We start from the raw sequence: 17,426 nt of genomic DNA, 5'->3' as shown, positions 1-17,426 counted from the left end.
GTATTTCCTCATTGAGATTATTATGATTATTCACCATAATGTCATAACCTCCCAATGTAGAGTTACCACGGGCCCTCCAGTGGTCAAACGATGCTATATCTTTCTGTAGAAGCCACACATCTGTAAGATAGCCTCCTTTTAAATATGAAAAAAGTGATCTGCCTACACTACCCACAATCCCAAAGGTGTAACAATGACGTCTTTGATTGGTAGAGCTCGCTGTAATGGTCGTCTGTGTTTGGTGGCCTGCATTTATTTCTCTTTCTGGCTGTTGTCCCTCTGGCTAGGCTACTATGTAGCTCATCACCTGCTGAGTAAAGGGCTAAAACCACCATTAGCCATGGAGCTAATAGCTGTAATGTGTCTATCTACGATAGTGTTGTTAGCCATGGAGCTAATAGCTGTAATGTGTCTATCTACGATAGTGTTGTTAGCCATGGAGCTAATAGCTGTAATGGCACCGGTCAAGACCGCTTACCCAGAGCCGTATAATAGAAGAGTTCCGACATCTCCATTCACTCCAATGGACCAGTTTTTTTCCAGGAAGTAGAAAGTGGAACTCTTGAGTAAAAAAAGCAGCACTGTCGAGTTGCAGCAAAATAGACAGTTTGTGTTGTACTTTGAAAGGGGTTTTCATCCTTTGAATCAAATTGTACATTATCAGCTTTATTTTAGCATGCAAAAGTAGCGCGAGACCCATTCCTGGCTGTTCATTGGCTAATGAGTCTCGCATTTTGCTCCTCCGCTGACGCCACTCTCTCTCTAGAGGACACTAGTCCTACCCAGAGCCGTATAATAGAAGAGTTCTGACATCTCCATTCACTCCAATGGACCAGTTTTTTTCCAGGAAGTAGAAAGTGGAACTCTTCAGTAAAATAAGCAGCACTGTCGAGTTGCATCAAAATAGACAGTGTTGTACTTTGAAAGGGTTTTTCATCCCTTGAAATGAATCAAATTGTACATTATCTGCTTTATTTTAGCATGCAAAAGTAGCGCGAGACCCATTCCTGGCTGTTCATTGGCTAATGATTCTTGCATTTTGGTCCTCCGCTGACGCCACTCTCTTACTAGAGGACACTAGTCCTACCTACCCACTGCTGCTCAGAGTACTCTCCCATTGGCTGAAACGCTCTGTCGCTCAATCAGCGGCTAATCTGATTGGCCAGAAATGCCGGGATGCATTATGGGATGAATAGGTTTTTCACTCTTAAGAGCAGTTTATCAATTTAGATAAGGATTTTTTGAAACGTGATGACAAAAATGAATGGGAAATACTCTTCCGGAACAGGTGGTGACATCACAATGTTACGTGACTGTTGAGCTGAGTGCCTAGAAACCTTTAAGTCGCTGCTAAAGACTAAATACTAAAGACTCCTCTTTATTCTGTCACTTTCAATTCAAGCTGAGCTGTCACTTTATTTGATTGTTTATATTTCTATGTTCATTGTTTCTTTATTGAGCTTATTATTATTATGTTTATTCTTTTCTTAATTGTTTTCTACTTTTATTTTTGCTTATGACCTGGTCAGCACTTTGCTCAGCTGTGGTTGTTTTAAATGTGCTATATAAATACACTTTGCCTTGCCTACATTTGATGGTGACTGACAAATGGCACAATTGGAGCATCAACATCTGTTGTGGGTATTTATTTTGCCAGCAGAGGGCAACAGAGGACTCGGCTAAATGCAAAAGAAAAGGAGATAGAACACAGAGAAATAACTTTTTGGCTAAAATGACAATCTAGATCATTTTGCTAATCTTGGTTATCAGTTGAGCAGCACAATTATCTCACTGAGGGCATCACGCATGGGAAAAAGCACATAAACAGCTCGACTTGCACTATACTATTGCACTATATGAGATAAGAAAGGCCACATCTGGCCATGAAATAAAATAATACATTATGATGCATAATATGCTAAAAATTATTATAATTATCACTGGTATGGCCAAATTGAAATAATTTTCCATTCCTTCTTCACAAAGAAGCAATGCTCACCTCTATTCGATTAAGGCAGCCGTGCAAGTCTCCATGCACTGCGCATTCCACAACAAAAAAACATCGCCAGCTCAGATTGTTAATTTGTTTTGTTTTCTCTAGATAGTCCCGTATTCTGGTTTAACACGCTTTCTCTAAATTGGCCCAGTTGGCGTTGTGGGCGCTGGTAGATGCGTTCCATAACACACAGTCAGAATGTAGGCTATTCTGTTGCACACTGAATGTATTCTGTTACACACTGTTAATGCGTTAATTGTAGCAATATAAGTTCATATCAGCTTGTAGCCTACGAATCGGGAGCTGTAACAGCGATCAAAGTGGCTGGATCAGGTGAGCTGGCGCTGCCCAATTACGCACAGGGGGAGACCACGGCTTCAATGCGCAGATGAAATATCATCAAAGTTGCCAATTGATTTGTACTGCCGCCACCCACAAACCGGCATTTCTGCACTCCTCCAGTTTGCCCATGACATTATTCAGGTGTTTGTTGTTTTTCTTCCTTGGGAAGAACCGTGGTGGGTCCCATAATAACGCATCGCAGTAGCACTCTTCTTCATGCTGTCGTAAATAATAACGCACAAAACACCTCTTGGAGAAGTGTGGGAACGCCGTTCCCCCGCGTTACATTAGCTACACCTATGATCCCAAGTCTCTACCCTAACAGATCTTCAAACATTAGGCTTTAAGTTACATGCTGCCTGCATTCAGATATTTATATATATATAAATATAAATAAATATATATTTCTAATTGTTTAGTCACTTTGCATAAGGGTGTCAAGTGAAGGGCTAAAATGTAAATTAGGTAATTAATTTGAATTGCATTCCCCCCCCCCTCTTCATCAGCCTGCGATCCGCTGTCATCCACGGGACCAGTTTCGCGCCCCCTCCATGTCCAGCCCGGTCTCCCGTCCCGCGGTCAAACGTGAGCGCTCCAGGGAAGAAGAGTCTCCGGTCAGTTCGAAGCGACGACGCATCCTGGCCGGAGCTCAAATCACCACCCAATCTCCCTGCAAGGTCAGTCCTAAATACACACTCACTCACTAGTCATTGAACAGTGAACAGAAACATGGTATGTGAAGCATTTTAAAGGGATAGTTGTGATTTTTTCGACGTGGGGTTGTTGCATAAGCTACTATGATAGATAGTGGCCGACTAGTCTCAACGCCAGACCCATGAGAGTTCTTACGCTGATACACTACGTTACTGCATGCTGCAGAGCTCTCTCTGGGTCTGGGACGCTTTCCCCCCAGCCGGCTGGTTATGGGAGGGAACCGTTCACTTGGCCAGTGGTGGATTCAGTCCTCCCCAATCAGTAACGACTTTGCGATCAGACGACATGGGAGGTGCAGCCCATTTTTCGAACCGCTCTCTCATCGGTGCTACGACCTGTCACTCAATTTCAACCCGCCTTCAAAAACCAGCAGTGGCTGTGAAGTGGCACAGACTCATTTATGTAGTATGCGGAGCGCAGCGATTCAACATAATATTTGAGTCTGGGGAGAGACTAGTGGCCGACCCACATAAGAGTAAAAACACTCCTGGATCATTGCTGCAGCCAGACTGATGTTACAATGGAAGCGTTGATTCCATTGAGCTAAATAGACACAGCGCTTTATACACTTTCATTCTTGTCAAGAAATGAAGAGATCATTTCCATCTGGGGACAAATGACATGAGCCTATGTTTATCAGTCCAGATGGTAAATGGTAAATGGCCTGCATTTATATAGCGCTTTACAATCAGTAGGTACATTCACCATTCATACACCGATGGCGGCAGGCTACCACGCAGGGTGCTGGCACACCATCAGGAGCAATTTGGGGTTCAGTGTCTTGCCCAAGGACACTTCGACATGCAGACTGGAGGAGGCAGGAATCGAACCACCGACCTCTTTTATCCAAAGCGATTAGTGGACAATCCGCTCTACCTCCGGAGCTACAGATGCCCCAGATCTCTATAACAAAGAAGAGTCCAACTGTAAACAGCTTCTCATTTTGTCAACCAAGGATTCACATGACCGACTATAATGAGTGTTAACTATGTGCATTCTGCTTATAATCATAGATATCAAGTTTTTCAAAAGGTGGATATGTCATTTTAGAATGGATTTCTAAGTACTACTGACACACACTTCTTTGCTTGATTCTTGCTTTCTCATTTTTAGCCTGGACATGTCGGACATGAGAAGTGATGCAATGTAGCACAGGCCCACTAGTTTGCTTTGTAGGTTTGTCGGGGGTTCGTTCCAGTTGTGGCTTATTAGTCTGTTTGTTTCTTTTTTCAAATGAAAACATCAGGTGGTAATGACTTGACTGTAACAGATTGTACCTCTCTCTCTGCTCCCACACCCAGCCATGGACAAAGGGTGAGGTTGAGGAAGAGGAGATCTCTGAGCTGCAGCTGCGTCTCCTGGCCGTGCAGTCGGTCAACAAGAAGTGCCAGCAGCTGATGAAGCAGAGCAAGAACCAGCGCTCCAAGGCTTCCCAGGTAGGGGTGGGACACTATGAGAATTTCATGTTACGATTATCTTGCCCAGAATAATCTATTGTCAATATTATCGCGGTAATCATCAAAATATGCTTACAACTCTTAACATGGCACTAAAACATACTGGAATCACTTTGCTATACCTTAAATATTGGAGATGTTGGCCCCACAGGCTAGACACCTTCCTCCTACCTATCTTTCTGTCCTTCCGTTTTTTTTAAGACACTTTTTGAGCTGGAGACAGGGGGCAAGCCGAGCCGGCTTCAGCCAGGTTGACAACAATTGACTGGAAAGACGCGGGCTCCCCCTTGTGCCAAATGACAATTCAAAATAAAACAAGAAATCAAGACAGATTTTAACCAATGGACTCCCAGATTGATAGGACTGTGACATATTAGTGAGTAGGGATATCATGATACAAACATTTCTACTTCGATACAGATACCCAAAATATTGATACTCCTATACCATTTTTGATACAGGGGGAGGAGGAAGGGGGGGTGAGGGTGTTCGGTGACAACGCATCAAGAGACATAAAAATAAAGACGCACACTTCTCCATCATCTAGGCCAGATAAAACTCTCACCACTTAAATGCTTTCGTAATAGAGAGCCGCATGAATGAGTCCGGAAGTATACTTCCGGGTTCTTCAGTGGAAAGTATGGGGTTTTAGAATGAGGATTTCACTTAAATGCATAAAATAAGGTCTGTGGTTAACAAAAGTTTATGGAAACGCGAATCTGGGTTCTGCATGATAATCTTCACAAACGTGAATAACTTTTATGACTTTTGGAGCGTAAATGCGTAAAAAAAAGTTCAAAAGCTTCAAAAGTCATAACTGAAATGAAGTTTAAATACAGAAATCCCCATTCTAAAACCCCATAGACTCCACTGAAGAACCACTTTTTTTCTTTTTTTCTTTAATACAGGGAAATCTCTTGAGAGCAAGCTCTCATTTTCAAGAGTGCCCTGATTACAGAAGAACACATACAAGAAGTTTCAATTGCAGACAGACAAGATGAAGCAGCAATAAGAATAAAGATAAAAAGAAAATAGTAAAAAAAAACATTTTAAGTAAAACAAGAGCATTTCTCCTGTAGAGTACCCTCTAAGCTTCGTTTAAATGACGAGAGAGAGAGAGAGAGAGAGAGAGATTAGATGATCCAGTTTCAGATGGGTTCTGACTTACTGGGGGCATAGAAAGAGAAGGCTATAGTGCTGCAGTGGGTTGCACCAGCTGTGCGTAAGTTGAAACGTAAGCTAGTTTGAACGTAAAGTCTCACTAAGTCAGAGTTTACGCACTACTAAAAATATTTGGGTTGCACCAAGTGAAATAGTTACAACGTAGGCCTAAGTTAGAACTTAGATTTTACACCTACCTCTTACTAGGTGTAAAGTCCTCCGTAAAATAGCAGTTGGCACGGATTGCAACTTGGCACCGTGGCGCATCGTTGTTTTGCGCCCGCAACGCACTCTCCGTGATCAATTATTACACCCTTTGATATTTATGACTCACGCTTTTGTTTCCCACAAGCTGTAGCACTGCATACAAATTAAAATAACCGCAACAATTTAGCGAGGCAGGATGGTGGTAAATTAGCCTACAATACTGATGGGCTCACAGATAAACGTTAGCAGTAATATGAACCTAAATGAACGTTACTCAATAACGTTCTCATTTGGTTAGTGTTGATGAAATATGAAAGCACTAATTTGCGGTGGGCAACATGTCCCGACTGTTTTCATTCCACTTAATTAAACAACGGTAAATAAACACCGTTTCCACCGTGCTTTTCACTGATTGGCTACAGGAAGTGAAAACGTCATTTTCCGCGACACTACTTTGGTTAGTATGGACTTTAGGGTCTACTAGTTAAGATGTATCTTACGTCTCCGTGGTGCAACTAAACAAAGACACAACTTTAGTGTCAAACTAACTAGTTTGAACGTAGCAGTTAGTGTGGACTTTACACCCCAACTTAAGAGAGAACTTACGTTCAGCTGGTGCAACAGGCAGCTGATTTCTGGATAAAGCCTACAAAAATACCTCATCCCTGCGGTACTCTATATAGCTACTTCTAATGGATCAAAAGTAGCAAATGGCGCTGGCATTGTCAGCCTGGTCTTTTGCTTATGGAAGAAAACAAGAAGAGGTGGAAAAATAAGGAGAAACCACACCAAAGGGTCATCATGTATTATTATATCATACAGACATCACAAAATCAATGAGTAAGGTCCTTGCACACAGAGTCCGAATTGTTCGCTACGTTTTTTTAATCCGTCATCCGGGAAAAAAACGTCACGCACAGATACCTTGCCCACTGAGTCCGATGCGTTAATTATCCAATATTCGTTGCGAAGATTCGCAACGAAAAGAAAACTACCGCGATCCTATTGATCCACAACTGGCAGTGTGTCTGTGTGGCTCTCTGTCTCTCTCCTCCCCCCCCCCCCTTCCCCATACACACACACACACACACACACACACCGCGTCCCGCATTCCAAGCTGGTCTGCAATCACCCGGCACATTCTGTCTTTTAATTCCGAATCTCTGTATTCCTGCTTTGCCATAAAATGCTTTGTGCTGGGAGACGAACTGAATTAACTTCTCAGACGCCATTTTTCATTGTGAATAGCAACACTACGGCGGCTCTGGGTGGTCAAACACCTGTCAAAACGATTTCATGGATGCGGAAAAACGCAGAAAATCGAACCTCGTCCGAAAACTTAAATGACGGACGTAATTGTCGGACTCGGTGTGTCAATGATGATTGACACAAATGATGTCGTATTTTTATTTTTTTCGTGCGTCAATTTCGGACGAAAAAACGGACTCTATGTGCAAGGACCTAGTTTTCGGACGAGGTTCGATTTTCTGCGTTTTTCCGCATCCATGAAATCGTTTTGACAGGTGTTTGACCACCCAGAGCCGCCGTAGTGTTGCTATTCACAATGAAAAATGGCGTCTGAGAAGTTAATTCAGTTCGTCTCCCAGCACAAAGCATTTTATGGCAAAGCAGGAATACAGAGATTCGGAATTAAAAGACAGAATGTGCCGGGTGATTGCAGACCAGCTTGGAATGCGGGACGTGGTGTGTGTGTGTGTGTGTGTGTGTGTGTGTGTGTGTATGGGGAAGGGGGGGGGGGGGAGGAGAGAGACAGAGAGCCACACAGACACACTGCCAGTTGTGGATCAATAGGATCGCGGTAGTTTTCTTTTCGTTGCGAATCTTCGCAACGAATATTGGATAATTAACGCATCGGACTCAGTGGGCAAGGTATCTGTGCGTGACGTTTTTTTCCCGGATGACGGATTAAAAAAACGTAGCGAACAATTCGGACTCTGTGTGCAAGGACCTTTACTGTAGGACTGTGCTCAGACTTCTCCCACGTACACATCTCAGCTCATCACACTCTGATGGGCTGAACTAGTTACCAGCAGGAAAGAGTGGCTCACATTCAGTTGGGGCTGCCCTTTAAAACAGTGGTTCTGGGGACCCCCAGGGGTCCTTGAGGGGGTTCCCTGGGTTTCCAGTCATTTATTCTCACTATAATTCCATCCATAAGCAACACAATGATAGAATGTATGACTGTTTTGGCCGTGGGTTTCATACACTTTCTGTAATCAAACATCTAAAAGATCAAATCTTATCAGATGTGGATGATGGGACAAAATCTTATCAAATGGGGGTCTGTGGTCTAATTTGTGTCAGTTTAGGGGTGTAGTGTAGTTTGTGTCAGTTTAGGGGTGTAGTGTAGTTTGTGTCAGTTTAGGGGTGTGGTGTAGTTTGTGTCAGTTTAGGGGCGTGTGTAGTTTGTGTCAGTTTAGGGGTGTAGTGTAGTTTGTGTCAGTTTAGGGGTGTGGTGTAGTTTGTGTCAGTTTAGGGGCGTGTGTAGTTTGTGTCAGTTTAGGGGTGTGGTGTAGTTTGTGTCAGTTTAGGGGTGTAGTATAATTTGTGTCAGTTTAGGGGTGTGGTGTAGTTTGTGTCAGTTTAGGGGTGTAGTATAATTTGTGTCAGTTTAGGGGTGTGGTGTAGTTTGTGTCAGTTTAGGGGCGTGGTGTAGTTTGTGTCAGTTTAGGGGTGTGGTGTAGTTTGTGTCAGTTTAGGGGCGTGGTGTAGTTTGTGTCAGTTTAGGGGTGTGGTGTAGTTTGTGTCAGTTTAGGGGCGTGGTGTAGTTTGTGTCAGTTTAGGGGCGTGGTGTAGTTTGTGTCAGTTTAGGGGTGTGGTGTAGTTTGTGTCCGTTTAGGGGCGTGGTGTAGTTTGTGTCAGTTTAGGGGCGTGGTGTAGTTTGTGTCAGTTTAGGGGCGTGGTGTAGTTTGTGTCAGTTAAGGGGCGTGGTGTACTTTGTGTCAGTTTCGGGGCGTGGTGTAGTTTGTGTCAGTTTAGGGGTGTGGTGTAGTTTGTGTCAGTTTAGGGGCGTGGTGTAGTTTGTGTCAGTTAAGGGGCGTGGTGTAGTTTGTGTCAGTTTCGGGGCGTGGTGTAGTTTGTGTCAGTTTAGGGGTGCTTGAGGTGAAAAGGTTTGAGAACCACCGCTTTAAAATAAGGAAAGCTCCCTTCTTATCTGGTGGATTACTTTAGCTGGGTGTGTGACTCACAAATATTCCACTAGAGGGAGCCAGACAGATATAATTCCACACAGGTTTAAAAGTTCTGCAAAATTCACTGTTATATAGGACAGGAGTTCTACCGTTTGCAAAGAACTGGCCACAGAAAGAAGCTTTAAGGCCACATTGAAAAAGTGGTTAGTGTCCTCCTCTATTTGATCTACATAGAAGTTAGGATGGTTAGGTTGAGTTTGTTTATACAGAAATGTTTTCAGATGGATATTTTGTATAGTCTGTTTTTATAGTGTTCATTTGATCGACTGAAGGAATTATGGAAGATTAATTTAATTTGTTTGTGGATGCGTTGATGTGTAATCTACTGTTAATTGTGTGATTTGTTTTGTATGTTTTGTTTTTGGCCTTCAAAGTAGCTCACTGTCCCTTGTCCCCACCATACCCCACCCCACTCCCTACATTGCCTGTGTGCGTGCGTGTGTGGTACATTGCGTGTGTGTGTGTGTGTGTGTGTGTGTGTGTGTGTGTGTGTGAGTGAGTGAGTGAGTGTGTGTGTGTGTTGTACATTGCCTGTGCTAAAAAGCCAGCTTAGGTTTATGGTTTGGGTTAAGATTAAATAGCCAAAAAGTGAAATGTGACTTCCAGTTGACTTTGAACACGCCAGGAGTTGCCTACTTTTAACTCTTTGTATTGTAGTTTTGAACCCATCTTGTTCAGTACTTTGAATGTGTCTCGTTCTTCCCTGCAGGCTCAATGTGAACGCCCGTCATATCGGCCCGGGAATCATGATGACTTGAAGGAGGAGCGGAGGAGGAAGTTCTGTGCCAAGAGTTGGACCTGGGCCGGAGAGCGCAGCCGCCTGCATTACACTGCCTCACGCCCAAACACCCGCCGGGTCTCTAAGAACTATAGGAGGAGGACCTGAGGAAGTTCTGGAGGACCTGCCTGAAGAATCCCACCTCAGCCGCCCAGCGCATACTAATATTTTCATTTCATATTCACTTTTTTCATTTCATATTCTACATTTCATTTCATATTCATAATTTCATTTCATACTCATATTTTCATTTCATACAATACACATTCATACTACACTCAAATTAGATATCCATGCAGTTCCCTGTGCAGTGAACCGTTTTTGTGATGTCTATGAAATCGATTTAAATTAATCTTATCTTGTAAATAGTTTTAAAGTATAGTTTCTAACAATTAGTATTCTAAAAGTATGAAGTAATGTGTTCTTGTCTTTTTAATCTCTTTTATATCATCTCTTTTATACCTGTATTTGTAAATAAATGTAATGAATAACTTGGTGGATACTCCTGTCCAGATTTCTTAACCCTGCATGGTTCTAGTTCTGGTTCATTAGCCTGGGTGAACCCAGCCTCCACGTGACCTGCTCTCAGAGTTCTCAGTCACTAGCGACTAGTGTAGTGACTGAGAACAGGTCTGACTGAGAGCAGGTCACGTGGAGGCTGGGTTCACCCAGGCTACTGGTTCATGGTTCTAGTAGTGAACTTTAACAATGTCTTTGTCTGTGACTGATTCTTACAAGCAGCAGTGCTGGACTGGACTGGACTTGTATGATTTCTATGAATACATTTCACGTCATGATTCTCAGGTTTTCAGACTGACAAAACATCAACACAGCTCATCCTCCAGTCTGACCACGTGGTATCCAGCCCAAAATGTACAGTATGTCAGCCAATCACATCATTTCCAGGAGCAGCAGCGTCCGATGGGCCAGTGCAGGTGCAGAGATAAATGAATTCAGACGGACAGAGAGAGACATGTATATATATATATATATATATATATACATGCAAGTCACCTTTTTTATCCCAAAATAGGAGTATTTGTGGGTTCAGAGGGGTGGGATCAGCCTGGTCTGACTTTCCAAATGGGGGTCTGTGGTCTAATTTGTGTCAGTTTAGGGGTCCATCATGTGAAAAAGTCTGAGAACCAACCACTGTTCTAGATTAGTGGTTCTCGAGCTGTGGGTCGGGACCTCCCAGGGGGTTGCGAGATCATTTTCAGGGAGCGCAAGATGATTTATGGGATGTGGGGATATATTATTATCCTGTCTGTTTTCTCTCTCTCGTTTGGGTTAGGGTTAGGTTAACATTTTTGCCTTTTCATCAATAGTAAACTAAATAGAAATACTAAAGAGATTGAATTGAAACCAGCTGAAAAGAGTTACACCATTGATATTGTTCTTCTCCATGTAGCCTACTCCTGTAACAGGGTCGCCAGTAGGCATCAAATAGTTTGAAGGAGTCACGAGCCGAAAAGGTTGAGAATCACTCATCTAGAGATGTGGTTCCCAAACTAGGGTATGCAACTGCGTACCCTGCGGAGGTACTACAGGGGTACTTGAGAGAAATGGAAAAATGTAAGAATAAATAGAATAGAATAGCCTAAATGTGTGTGATTTGGTTAAAGAGATAGTTCAGACATACAGTAGTTTGGGGGAATTGACCATTTTTCCCACTTTCCTAGAGTCAGGAACAAATAAATGCCTTCAGACAGACCTTGTCCTTATCTATTTGGTGTAGTCTGAAATATGACAACAGTAATATCAGGCTATCTTGGCCCAATTGTTGATATGGGATCAAATAAGATAATCAGTTCAGTTCAGTTCATTTATATTTTCGGTGACTGGACGTAACAAGCAGAACAATCAAGGAAAATACAATCACTTTGGTCGGTAAGTGCAAGTTTGTAACACATCAAGTCCTTCTAAACAATTCAGATCTGCTATTGCAGTAATTAGTGTCCAAGTGCCTGAAAAGGGGAGAGGGGGAAGCAAGCAATGATTTGCACTATGTCGTAAACGGAGTCCACAGCACAAGAATTTCACACGTGATACTTGTACCATGGAGTGACAATAAAAATCTTGAATCTTGAATCAAGCAGCTTGTCGGGTCCGACCCCGTCTTTCAATCTCACCTTCTTTTACATAGTTGGTCATCAGCGCGCCTCATAGCGCATCAATGTATTTTTTGTTTTTTCAACAACAGCATTTGATATATATTCATACTTCTATGTATATAGCCTATAGGCCTACATATACAGTACATAGCCTACACCATAAATACATATGCATACCTTACATATATGTATGCATATTCATTTCCCATATTAATTCACATTATATATATATGTATATATGTATATATTTATATATACATAGATATATACATACCGTATACACATGATCACATATCATGGTCTACGGTCACAATCTACGGTCTAGATTGTGTAAGTGGTATGTGGAGCCAAGATGGCAAAGAGCATCCCATAGTATGATATAATATAGTTTGGTATAATATATATATATATATATGTATATACCGTGTATATATATATATACAGTATATCGTTTATATATATATCATTTATTTTCACTATAACTCCATCCATAAGTGACACAATGACAAAATATATGACAATTTTAGCCATGGGTTTCATACACTTTCTGTAAAAAAACATATAAAAGAAAAAATCTTGTCAGATGAGGGACCCTGGGACAAAATCTTATCAAATGGGGGTCTGCGGTCTAATTGGTGTCAGCTTAGGGGTCCTTAATGTGAAGAAGTGTGAGAACCACTGGCCTCGTGTTCTTTACCTCGACATTATTTGTAGTGTTTTAAGAAAGATAGAAAGATTTCCAGGTTCTTAAATGTGAATATTTTCTGGTTTCTTTAGTCTTCTATGACAGTCAACTGATTATCTTTGCTTTGGGCTGTGGACTGTTGGGCAGGCCAAAATTAGACATTTGACGATGTCATCTTGAGCTTTGGGAGAAAAGTGGTAAACATGCATTTTTCATAATAATATAATATAATATAATACAATACAGGTTGTGTATAAAGTATATTTGTGTTTTCACGAATTGAAAACACAAATGTACTTTATACACGGACCAATACAATAGCCTATATAGCTATAGACATTTTAGAAACCAAACATAACAGTACATTCACGTTTGATCAATAGCCACTTTTCTTGTCAAAGTGTCTTGAGGTGAGCTTCCCATTGTACGTTTCAGCAAAATGCACAACACGGTTTTTGTTCTGCGGGTTAGGTTAGCGCACGAGTCACAAATCACATACTCCATGTGCCCAGTAGATGTCGCCAGAGGTCAAAAAACACCACAGAGAGATAGAGAGGCTGTGTTCACTCTGCTCCCAAGGAGAGGTGGAGACAGAGCTGCACTTCCTGTTACACTGTGACAAATATAAAGAAATTAGAGCCTCAATCTCCCCCAAAATTAACCAGAAGTACAAAGAATTTGAAAATATCACGGACACATCTGCACTTCAATATCTTCTGGGAGAGAAACTTGAATGCACCATTCTAGCAGCACATGATGTGTGGAGCTGCCATCAGCTGAGGGACAGCCAGTGGACAGGAGAGCCATCCACATCTGGCTGAAACACAGAACACTTAACACACTGTATTATTTGCACTAGCATCCAATTTATTGGTTTGCATGTTTACATTTAAAATTGTAAGTTTTAAGTTTTTAAGTTTTAAATCTGTTGTTCCAAATAGGTTTTTTGGTCAACACTAATCTTTTATTTTATCTTATTATATTATATTCTTTTTTGCTTTGTTTTGTTTTTCGCTCTCTTCTGAAGATTTCAAAATAACAACAGTTATTTACAGATTCTGTGATTTTTTGTTAATACACTGTAATTGCTCTCTATTTGCACTATCACCATTTAACTGCCCATTTATTACTGTTCTATTATTATTCTGAATAGATTCCGGTCAACAATAGTCTTCTATTATATTCTATCTCATCACATCACATCACATTCCATTTACTTTTCTTTTCTCTTCCTCTTTGAATATCTTAAGATTTATGTTACTGGGTAACAAAATGTCTTGTTTTCTGTTTTTGATTATTTGTAATTGCTAAGTGTTGCCAATGTATGCTTTGGCCATGTAAGATGCACCTTATCATGCCAATAAAGCCTTTGAATTGAATTGAATTGAATTGAGAGAGAGAGAGAGAGAGAGAGAGAGAGAGAGAGAGAGAGAGAGAGAGAGAGAGAGAGAGAGAGAGAGAGAGAGAGAGAGAGAGAGAGAGAGAGAGAGAGCAGGCTAGATGCCACACACCCAAGCCGACTGTATTATTTACAAAACTAACTATGAGCTGTATGTTTAAACCAAGCCCGTCGTTTGAAAAGGATGTGGTGAGTAGAAGCATGAGTGATGTAGCGACAGCTTCTCGCCTCCTTGTCTCTTTGTGCTGCCTGCCTTCCTGCCTGTCTGTGAACTGACGTTTCAATGAAAGGAAGGCTTTTGCTACTGTGGCTAGCCTAGCTATTATATATATATATATATACACACACACACACACACACACAGGCTGACACAGTGGCAACGTTAGCCAGCTGACTTTTTAAACGCAGAGCAACTGTCTACAAACCTGTCCACTAATTGCTTTGGATAAAAGAGGTTGGTGGTTCGATTCCCGGCTCCTCCAGTCTGCATGTCGAAGTGTCCTTGGGCAAGACACTGAACCCCAAATTACTCCCGTTGGTGTGCCAGCACCCTGCGTGGTAACCTGCCGCCATCGGTGTGTGAATGGGTGAATGGACCTACTGACTGTAAAGCGCTTTGGATAAAAGCGCTATATAAATGCAGGTAATTTACCTATCAGCATCCAAACACCAAGGAAGGGAGGGTACTCACCTGATGACCCCAATGAAGCATTTACCCCTACCTCCACTCAATACAAGGACGTTTATCATAAATTGGGATTGTAAAATCAAGGCCTACTAATTGGTTAAAATGATGAAGTGATGACATTTTATATCCAAAAGTTCAAAGGTCAAATTCACTGTGACATCATAATGTTTTGTAGCTGAGAAAATGATCTTGGGTCATTCTCCAAAAAATGGTGGAAGTGCTGTCACTTTCGCAGACACCCAAATCCTTTAAGTTGACCTAATAATCACATGACTAATTGTGTAATTATATTACATTATTAATTTGGACCAAGATACTTGTGTGACAGCCAGGACAGGGGGCGTGGCCTCCTGATCTTCTGGTAGTCCACCACAAGCTGATTGGTTTGGCTGATATTGAGCTTCAGGTGATGTTGTACCGTGTGATGAAGTATCAGTCCTCTCTACTCCTCTGTAAAAAAAACAACAGTCTCAAAGTGAAGAGAGCATGTTTCTTACTGGAATTATCCACTGGAGTGGAATCATAGTGATGACTTCCATTTAGCAAAAAAATACACTTAGTACATTTTATTAAATTCCTTCAAAGCCTTCACTACACATATTTTAAGAGTCTGGACAGACATGGACTGCAACTTGACTTGTTGGCAGAGGCATACAACCGCGAGGCGGTTCTTTCTAGTTCCTTTGTGTCAACACACAACTGTGCTCCCATTCAGTTGCACTGAAATGATGCGTAAAGTGCAAAACACATCGGCGGCGGCAGGCATATGATGTGTGTCATGTGACAGGCATATGATACGTGTCATGTGACCCCATGTGAGATCCAACAGTACATTGAAATGATAAGCGTTGGCTCCCACAATTCAAATGCTCCCACCTACCCGTCTGTGCTTTGTTGGTTGGTCAAAACAGAAAGGGAAATTCCCAGGAAAATAATGAGCTAATGAGCCTTTAGTCCAATCAGAGTGCAATGCTTCCCAATGGATATAAGGTGGGTACATCCACTGAAGGCGGGCACATCCACTAATTTCTCCAATCACCTGCCTCGGTTTTGTTTACATGTGTCGTGATTGATCAAATATCATCGAACTATCAACTTCCTTCCTGAAGCGTTTTTTTTCCCCCCTTCCAATATTAGGAGACCCCGGTGACATGCAAATGGAGTTTTGGCCAGGCAGACAGATCTCTGTGTGTGTGTGTGTGTGTGTGTGTAATACCAGACACACGTTATAAGGTCAGACCTGAGTGAATGCGTGTGTGCAGTTTGAGGTAGTGCTCCGTCTTGAAGGCCTTCTTGCAGGTGTGACACTTGAACCTGCCTCCCACGCCGTGGGTCGGGAGGTGGCGTCGGAAATACCTCTCGCACGGGAAAACCTGATGGCCCGGAAAGAGCAGAGTTCTGCTGGAGAGACTGCACCCAACTCTTAACATGCCATGCAAAAACCCCATGTAGCAAAGCCTCAAAACTCACAACATAGGGTCATATAGAAAGGGCCTCACGCGCCTGCAGAATGCTCATCAGCTTCTCCGCTGCAGAAAAAAATGTGTCAGTGTGATTTTTGCACAATAATTCAATTCCTAATATTTTTAGTATTTGAGCCAGACATTTCTTATGGATTTGTCTCTTCTACTTTTATCCAAGTATTGACTTTGTTATGCTTCTTTTTTCTAAGATAAATGCTAATAATAATGTATCTCAAGCTATGCTACGATATTGTCGTGCTTAGAAAAAAGAGAATATCTTGCTTAGAGTGGCCTAAGGCTAGGCAATATTAAGCATGAATGCTACATATTAATAGATATATGCAACAGGACCCTCAGCCCCACGCCGCCTCTTCCTCACCTTCTCTCAGAGCGGCGGTGAAGAGCGGGAAGGCAGATTAATTGTCGATTAATCTGTTGATTACTTTCTCAATTAATCGATTAGTTGTTTGGTTTATAAAATGTCAAAAAATGGTGAAAAATGTTGATCAGCGTTTCCCAAAGCCCAAGATGACATCCTCTAATGTCTTGTTTTGTCCACAACCCAAAGATATTCAGTTTACTGACCTACAGGAGTAAAGAAACCCGCAAATATTCAAATTTAAGTAGCTGGAAGCAGAGAATTTAGACTTTTTTTTCCTTCTTAAAAACATCCTCAAAGCGATATAATTGCGATAGTAGATAATAGCAAAATAATTGGCGATTAATTTAATAGTTGACAACTAATTTATTAATCGATTAATGGTTGCAACAGTATTATATCATATCATGGTTGTGAAGCCCATATCACGTCAAATCAACCCCATATCACATGTCAAATCACATATCACATATCACATGTCAAATCATATCGTACGAGAAGCATAATTATCATTCCATCCCTGTTACACGTATGGCTTTGTTCGGACCACAGTATGGCTGACATACCTTGAGTGTAATGTAATATCCTCTCCAGCAGCACTGGGTACTTGGTGATGCGTTGGGTGACTAACAGGATCAATTCTGGCACCTCCCTTCATCTGACCAGAGAGTTATTGCTCTGTTGCTGCATCAAAGAGAGTGGAGGGGTCCACACAAATAACAGTTCACTCCAGATGATACACAGTATAAGAGCCAAAAAGCTTGAAAATGATAGTGTACAGTGCAAATGGCTTTTAGCAGAGTAGAGAGGAAAGTGCACTCAGTGCACGCC

The 17,426-nt window shown here is 41.8% G+C and overlaps 1 protein-coding gene across 1 annotated transcript in view; it reads left to right on the top strand.

Moving 5' to 3' along the window:
* Positions 1–10,000, top strand: part of LOC310800870 (uncharacterized protein) — a 36,784-nt gene extending 26,784 nt beyond the window's left edge. Inside the window, exons 4-6 of the mRNA XM_083664760.1 lie at positions 2,845–3,015; positions 4,354–4,488; positions 9,799–10,000. Of these exons, the coding sequence (XP_083520886.1) occupies positions 2,845–3,015; positions 4,354–4,488; positions 9,799–9,975 (483 nt within the window). The 3' untranslated portion in view covers positions 9,976–10,000. The remainder of the gene's footprint in view (positions 1–2,844; positions 3,016–4,353; positions 4,489–9,798) is intronic.
* The last annotated feature ends 7,426 nt before the right edge of the window (positions 10,001–17,426 follow it).

Source organism: Poromitra crassiceps (assembly GCF_964638095.1).
Source record: "Poromitra crassiceps genome assembly, contig: HAP1_SCAFFOLD_129, whole genome shotgun sequence".
NCBI lineage: Eukaryota > Metazoa > Chordata > Actinopteri > Beryciformes > Melamphaidae > Poromitra > Poromitra crassiceps.
The sequence above is the reverse complement of the archived record's forward strand: the minus strand, read 5'-3'. Positions and strand labels throughout refer to the sequence as shown.